This window comes from Sapajus apella, unplaced genomic scaffold (genome assembly GCF_009761245.1).
Source record: "Sapajus apella isolate SASKATOON/1434 unplaced genomic scaffold, GSC_monkey_1.0 scaffold12, whole genome shotgun sequence".
In the NCBI taxonomy this organism is placed as follows: Eukaryota; Metazoa; Chordata; class Mammalia; order Primates; family Cebidae; genus Sapajus; species Sapajus apella.
The window spans coordinates 2,054,978-2,063,002 of NW_022436952.1; the positions used below are offsets into that span (position 1 = coordinate 2,054,978).

The 8,025-nt window shown below is 53.3% G+C and overlaps 1 protein-coding gene across 1 annotated transcript; it reads left to right on the forward strand.

The window, feature by feature from the left end:
• Nucleotides 1-2,766: 2,766 nt before the first annotated feature.
• Nucleotides 2,767-5,158, forward strand: HCRT (hypocretin neuropeptide precursor). Its single transcript, XM_032279634.1, has 2 exons — nt 2,767-3,056; nt 4,339-5,158. The coding sequence occupies exons 1-2, from the start codon at nt 3,036-3,038 to the stop codon at nt 4,708-4,710; spliced, it is 393 nt and encodes a 130-aa protein (XP_032135525.1). The 5' UTR covers nt 2,767-3,035; the 3' UTR covers nt 4,711-5,158.
• Nucleotides 5,159-8,025: the final 2,867 nt, after the last annotated feature.

The following is an 8,025-nucleotide window of genomic DNA, read 5'->3' on the forward strand; positions in this document are numbered from 1 at the left end:
ACTAAAAATACAAAAATTAGTCAGGCCTGGTGGCACACGCCTGTAATCCCAGCTACTCAGGAGCCTGACGCAGAGAATCACTTGAACTCGGGAGGAGGAGGTTGCAATCAGATGAGATGGCGCCACTGCACTCCAGCCTGGGTGACAGACTGAGACACTGTCTTAACAACGAACAAAAATCCTCCCCTGAAGCTGGGCACAGTGGCATGGGCCTGTAGTGGCAAGAGGCTGAGATGGAAGGATGGTTCACGCCCAGGAGTTCAAGACCAGCCTGGGCAACACAGCGAGACCATCCCGGGAAAAAAAAAATCCTCCTATAGTGGCTTCCATCACCCACAGGATTAAGATCAATCAGCTTGGCCTATAAGACCCTTTGACCTTGGCCCCCACCTACTTGTCCAGCTACCTCTCTCCCCTTGCTTGAAAGAAGTCCTGGACTAAGCCGGGCGCGGTGGCTCAAGCCTGTAATCCCAGCACTGTGGGAGGCTGAGGCGGGTGGATCACGAGGTCAAGAGATCGAGACCATCCTGGTCAACATGGTGAAACCCCGTCTCTACTAATAAAAAATACAAAAAATTAGCTGGGCATGGTGGCACGTGCCTGTAATCCCAGCTACTGAGGAGGTTGAGGCAGGAGAATTGCCTGAACCCAGGAGGCGGAGGTTGCGGTGAGCCGAGATCGCGCCATTGCACTCCAGCCTGGGTAACAAGAGTGAAACTCCGTCTCAAAAAAAAAAAAAAAAAAAAAAAAAAGAAGTCCTGGACTAAAGACCACACCTCACCTCTAACCCTTAGGTTGCTAAGCGTTAACTCCAGGCATTTCCTCAAGTTGTCCCCTCTACGGAATGCCTTCCTTCCTGCTGCCCCTGATATAACCCTAGTTTTCACGCAGCGTCTTTGAGGACCCCTACCAGGCCCACTCCAGGCAGAGTGACTGGCTCAACTTTGCCCGTGTGGGCTGCAGTCCTCTCCCTCACTGAACTCTCATTATGTTTGAACTGCCTCCCACCTGCACTTATAAGCTCCTTGGAGACTGGGCCAGGTCCTGTGCACAGCTGCTCCCATGCCCAGTGCCTGGTGTGGCACACAGCAGGAGCTCAATAAAGAGGTTGTAGACCAGGCACGGTGGCTCAGGCCTGTTATCCCAGCACTTTGGGAGGCTGAGGTGGGTGGATCACCTGAGGTCAGGAGTTCAAGACCAGCCTGGCCATAATGGTGAAACCCCATCTTTAAAAAAAATACAAAATACAAAATACAAAAACCTAGCTGGGCATGGTGGCTCTCACCTGTAATTCCAACTACTTGGGAGGCTGAGGCAGGAAAATTGCTTGAACTCGGGAGGCAGAGGTTTCAGTGAGCCGAGATGGCACCATTGCACTCCAGCTTGGGGAAAAGGAGCAAAACTCTGTCTCAAAAAAAAAAAAAAAAAAGAAGAGGTTGTGAATAAGAGACGACCAGGCCTGGAGATGCCATGTGTCCATCCTGCAGTGTAGCTCAGTCCCTGTTGATGGTGGAGTGGGACCACATCCCTCCCCTCCAGGCAGCCTGAGCCAGGGAAAAAGCTGGGGAGGTAGAAGAAGCTTCTACCAGTTTCTGGTAGAAACTGAGTTTGGTTAGGCACAGTAGCTCACACCTATAATCCCAGCACTTTGGGAGGCCGAAGGGAGAGGGTGGCTTGAGCCAGGGGTTTGAGACCAGTCTGGGAGACCCAGTCTCTACAAACAAATTTAAAAATTAGCCAGGCATGGTGGCAACAAATCTGTGGTCCCAGGTACTTGGGTGGCTGAGGTGGGAGCTTTGCTTGAGCCCCGGTAATGGATGCTGCAGTGAGCTATGATTGTCCCACTGCACTGCGGGCTGAGCGACAGAGTGTAGCCCTGTCAAGAAAGAAAATAACGAGAGAAAAGGAGAGAGTGAGAGAGAGAAAGAAGAAATGCAAGAAGGAAGGAAGGAAGGAAGGGAGGAAGGGAGGGAGAGAGGGAGGGAAGGGAAAAAAGAGGCTGGGTGTGGTGGCTCACGCCTGTAATCCCAACACTTTGGGAGACTGAGGTGGATGGATCACTTGAGGTCAGGAGTTTGAGACCAGCCTGGCCAACATGGTGAAACCCCGTCTCTATTAAAAATACAAAAGTTAGCTGGTCATGGTGGCGCGTGCCTGTAATTCTAGCTACTAGAATGCTGAGGCAGGAGAATCACTTGAACCTAAGGCGGAGATTGCAGTGAGCTGAGATGATCATATCATTGCACTCCAGCCTGAGCAACAAGAGCAAAACTGAGACATACACACACACACACACACACACACACACATACACACACACCCCAAGAAAAGAAAGAGAAACTAAACCGTGCTTGGTTTTGGCTTCCTAACCTTCCACTGCCTAGGCTGGGTTTTCAAAGTTCTCCATCTCAGAGGCTAGTGGAAGGGGCAGAAGGGCAGAAGAAAGCTAGCAGGAGGCGGGCAGCTAAGGAACATTTTCATGAAGGAAGAAGGCCCTGGAGCCTGACAGTCCCCAAGGGCAGTGACAACAAGCAGGGGAGGGAGAGGGCTGTTGCTGGCTGCTCCACCCCCGACACACATAATGTGGGGTCTCGCAGTGGCCTCTTCTCTCACCCTAATTAGCAGCTGCCTTCCCCCCACATTGTCCCAGGCCAGCGCCTCTTTTGTGCTCCCAGATTCCTGGGTGCAAGGTGGCCTCATTAGTGCCTGGAGACCGCCCCATCTCCAGGGAGCAGGCAGACAGACAAGGGGGTGACTGGGGCCACAGTGATCCAACCCTGGTCTCCAAATGCCGCAGCGGCCATTCCTTGGGCCCAGCCTGGAGACGGCCCCCATGCAGGAGGCTAATCTTAGACTTGCCTTTGTCTGGCCTGGGTGTGGACGCAAGTGCCTGTCTCTTCCCCCTGCCACCTCAGAGCACTATAAACCCCAGACCCCAGGGAGTGGGTCACAATTGACCGCCTCAAGGTTCCCGGCTATTTGAACCACCGCGGACACCTCCGTTCCTGGCTACCCCACCCTGAGCGCCAGACACCATGAACCTTCCTTCCACAAAGGTAAAGGCCGGGGGACGGAGAGGATTCATCATACCAGAGAGGCCATCAGAGGGCCTGCTCAGAGGGCTGGAAGAAAGGCCGAAGGTGCCTCCATGCTTGGTCTTTTCCTGGGTGTGCTCTGAGGCAGGAACACCCGGCTTGGCTAACCCTGGGTTGGGTTCTGCTTTCCAAAGAGCCTATGCTTGCTGAGCGCTTCCTATGTGTCAGGCGCTCCGTTTGCACCTGTCATCTCTTTTCATCCTCCCGACAGCCCTGTAAAATAGGAATTATTTCTAGTATATCCAGTTTACAGGTAAGGAAGCTGTGCCCTCTAAAAGGCAGGAAACTGGTTCAAAGCCATGGAGTTCAGTTATTCCTGCAAGGAAGCAGGCAGAGACAAGAAAGCATTCTGGAGTCCTGCTAGCTCCTCATTTCCACGTGTTTCCCTGCTGGAGAGGAGGTGGGGAAGGAGGACTCAGTAAGGCCCCTGTTTTTCCTACGTTTACAACTTCTGCTGCAGACAGACAGGCCTGTTTTGTTTTGTTTTGTTTTGTTTTTGTTTTTTTGAGACGGAGTTTCGCTCTTGTTACCCAGACTGGAGTGCAATGGCGCCATCTCGGCTCACCGCAACCTCCGCCTCCTTGGTTCAGGCAATTCTCCTGCCTCAGCCTCCTGAGTAGCTGGGATTACAGGCACCTGCCACCATGCCCAGCTAATTTTTTGTAGTTTTAGTAGAGACGGGGTTTCACCATGTAGACCAAGATGGTCTTGATCTCTTGACCTCGTGATCCACAAGCCTCGGCCTCCCAAAGTGCTGGGATTACAGGCATGAGCCACCGCGCCCGGCCCAGACAGGCCTGTTTTTAGGAGGAGTGGTAAGTGTACTAGTGGGAGCACAGTGGACTAAGTCTTCAGAGGAGAGGGGGATTCACTCTGTCCAGGGGTCTCAAAAGGCTTCCTGGGGCCGGGAGCGGTGACTCACGCCTGTAATCCCAGCACTTTGGGAGGCCGAAGCGGGTGGATCACCTGACCAGCCTGGCCAACATGGTGAAACCATGTCTCTAAAAAATAAATAAGTAAATAATAAAAGGCGTCCTGGAGGAGATTCTCTGCTGGGTCTTCAGCGAGTAGCTGGTAAAGTAGGCCGATACGAGCAAGGGCACAGAGCTAGGAAAACTAAGTGACAGTCAGAGAGGAGCGCAGGCCAGGAGGGGGCGCGAAGCCAGCAGGACGGGTCCTGGGCGCGGGAGCTGATGGCGGGAGCCATGGGAAGACCCCTAGCGCCCTGTCTCCGCCTCCCTAGGTCTCCTGGGCCGCCGTGTCGCTACTGCTGCTACTGCTGCTGCCGACCGCGCTGCTGTCGCCCGGGGTGGCTGCACAGCCCCTGCCCGACTGCTGTCGTCAAAAGACGTGCTCCTGCCGCCTCTACGAGCTGCTGCACGGCGCGGGCAATCACGCGGCCGGCATCCTCACCCTGGGCAAGCGGCACTCCGGGCCCCCGGACCTCCAGGGCCGGCTGCAGCGCCTCCTGCAGGCCAGCGGCAACCACGCCACGGGCATCCTGACCATGGGCCGCCGCGCAGGCGCAGAGCCAGCGCCGCGCCCCTGCCCTGGGCGCCGCTGTCCCGCCGCGGCCGCCGTATCCGTCGCGCCCGGGGGACAGTCCGGGATCTGAGTCGTTCTTCGGGTCCTGTCCTGGTCCAGGCCTCTGCCCTCTGCCCACCCAGCGTCAGCACCCAGAAAAACGGCAATAAAGACGAGTCTCCGTGCGTGTGGCTGGTCTCTGTTCCTGTGCGGTCGCGTCCTGCCCTTTTGAGGCGGCAGTGCGTCTTGCGAAGGCGGGAGGGCCTGGGAGCCTGGCTCTGGGGCACCAGCCTTAGCTTTTGCGTGGCTGAATTGGAAACACTGTTGGTTGGGGAGCTCCCAGTGCCAGGCCCTGGAGCACAGAGAGAACCGCACACTTGCATGCTCGGATCGGGACATGCGGGACTCCCACGATGCTCTCCTAGGCATTCTGTAGCGGGAACTTTACCCAGAGACACGGAAGGGGAAGGAGAGAAAGAAAGGTTGCACAGGTCGGGCACAGTATTCATGCCTGTAATCCCAGCGCTTTAAGAGGCCAAAGCAGGAGGATCGCTTGAAGCAAGGAGTTCCAGACCAGCCTAGGCAACATAGTGAGTGAGACATCTCTCCAAAAGTTTTTTTAATTAGCCAGGCATGGTGGCACTCGCCTATAGTCCCAGCTACTCAGGAGGCTAAAGCGGGAGGATCATTTGAGCCCAGGAGTTTGAGTTTGAGGCTGCAGTGAGCCATGATTGGGCCACTGCATTCCAGTCTGGGCCACAGAACGAGACATCGTCAAAGAAAGAATAAGACTGCATAGAGGAGCAGAATCCAGCTAGGAAGGGGTGGGAGTTGATCCTTCAACAATGAGTCATCCAGAATGGCTGGCTGCACCATGGGGTATAGGGTGTGGGGAGTGGAGAAGCTCGGGAAAGGGACAGGGTTACAGTCAGTGCAGCCCAGCTCGCAAAGGCTCTCACAAATCATCAGGCTTTGCACTTTAGCTTGTAGGTAACAGAGTTACGGGACATTCTTAAGCAGGAGTAGAACAAGGTTTTACTGCAACTCCAGCCAAAGACACCTGTTACTGGTGTTTCCAAAATCCATGTGTTGAAGTCCTGACCCCTGGCACTTCAGAATGTGCAGAATGTGACTGTATTTGGAACTAAGGTCCTCGCAGATGTAATTAGTTAAGATGAGGTCATACTAGTGTGGAGTAGATCTCTAATTCACTGTGACTGATGTCCTTATAAAAAAGGGAATTTGAGGCCAGGTGCAGTGGCTGACATCTGTAATTCTGACACTTTGGGAGGCCGAGGTGGGTGGATCACCTGAGGTCAGGAGTTCAAGACCAGCCTGGCTATCATGGTGAAACCCCATCTTTAAAAAAAAAAAAAAAAAAAAGAATTTGAACCCAGAAACGCACACAGGGAACCCGTGTGAACATGACAGTAGAGACTGGCTCCTACAAACTAAGGAACACCAACGATTGCCAGCAAGCCCCCAGAAGCCAGGGGAGAGGCATGCAACAGGTTCTCCCTCACAGTGTTCAGAGGGAGCCAACCCTGCCTTCACCTGACCTGGCTTGGACTTCTAGCATCCAGAACTGTGAGACAATAGCTTTCTGTTATTTGTGCCACCCTGGGTGGCAGTCCTAGGAAACTAATACAACATCCAAAAGTGGAGACACAGGCTGGGCACTGTGGCTCATGCCTCTAATTCCAGCACTTTGGGAAGCTGAAATGGGTGGATCACATGAAGTCAGGAGTTAGAGAGCAGCCGGGCAAACATAGTGAAACCCCGTCTCTACTAAAAATACAAAAATTAGCCAGGCATGGTAACACACGCCTGTGATCCCAGCTACTAGGGAGGCCAAGGCAGGAGAATTGCTTGAACCCAGGAGGCGGAGGTTGCAGTGAGCCGAGATCACACCACTGCTCTACAGCCTGGGTGACAGGTCAAGACTCCATCTCAAAAGCAAAAGTAGTGGCTGGGCACGGTGGCTCACACCTGTAATCCTAGCACTTTGGGAGGCCGAGGTGGGTGGATCACCTGAGGTCAAGAGTTCAAGACCAGCCTGGCCATCATGGTGAAACCCCATCTTAAAAAAAAAAAAAAAAAAAAGTAGAGACACAGAGAAAATTGTGGCACTTCTTAGGAATCTGATATCCCAGATAATACCTAGCTCAGAGGGAGGGCAGAATTTAGCCTGCCCTCCTTGCACATTAAGATTTTCACTTTCACTGGCTTTAGCTGTTTTGTCGTAGGAAGCAGCCACCTTTGGCCACAGAACTCAGCTGCCTCAATTTTCTGCATAGGTGTTGAGAAAGTCCTGTGTCTAGTCTCACCTGGGTCCCTCTTGGCTCTGTATTGGTTCCATCTTGGAGAAGTCAGAGGTCAAAGTTTTTCAAACCATGACTCTGCCCACCTGGAAACTATCTTCTTCAGGGGTAGTTTCTCCTAAACTTGCCTCCAGCCTCTCTTCCACTTAAAGGGTAGCAGAGAGGAGGATTAAGACAGCAGGAAAACGGAAAACAGGGAGGCAATTACCCTCCAAGACACTTATTTTGTGCCAAAGACATGCATTATGGTATTACATTCTCATGGTAACTGCATCAGGTAAGAATTATCAGCTCCATTTTGCAGATGAGGAAAGTGGGACTTGGAGACGCTATCACTCGATTAGTGTCTAGAGCTGGGACTCTACCTGGTGGACTCCAAAGCTCTTTTCTTTTCTTTCTTTCTTTTTTTTTTTTTTCTAAGACGGAGTTTTGCTCTTGTTGCTCAGGCTAGAGTGCAATGGCGCGATCTTGGCTCACCACAACCTCCACCTCCTGTGTTCAAGCGATTCTCCTGCCTCAGCCTCCCAAGTACCTGGGATTACAGGCACGCGCCACCGTGCCCAGCTAAATTTTTTTGTATTTTTAGTAGAGGTGAGATTTTTTTTCCATGTTGGTCAGGCTGGTCCCGAACTCCCGCACTCAGATGATCCTCCCGCCTCAGCCTCCCAAAGTGCTGGGATTATAGGCGTAAGCCACTGTCCCCGGCCTCCAAAACTCTTTTCATTCCACCATGCTGTGTGCGCAGTAGGCAGAGTTTGCCAGGGTGTCTTGGGAAAACTGAGGCAGGAGGCAAGAGTTAGTAGTGCTTTCTAGGAGTTGGGGTTTCAATCCTTCCCATCGTCTATTCTCTACCAGCAAACTAGCCTTGCTGTCTCACACTGGAGCAACTGGGCTGGGGTGCTGCGAAATATCTCAACTCCAGCAGGCGGCACTGTGAACCAGACACCAGCCCAGCGTGGACGGTGAGCGGGAAAACCCGCGAGGTGGAGCCACAAGGAGTAGCCCGGGAACCACGTGTGGGGGCGTGGCCACCCGATAAGAGGGCGTGTCTATCAGTCAAGCCCCACCCGTCATTTCAGGCCTCC

Bases quoted from the DNA above. Each gene is read 5' to 3' on its own strand.
- HCRT (XM_032279634.1), top strand. From the start codon at position 3,036: ATGAACCTTCCTTCCACAAAG. The intron at 3,057-4,338 runs GTAAAGGCCGGG...CCGCCTCCCTAG, and splicing joins TGAACCTTCCTTCCACAAAG to GTCTCCTGGGCCGCCGTGTC.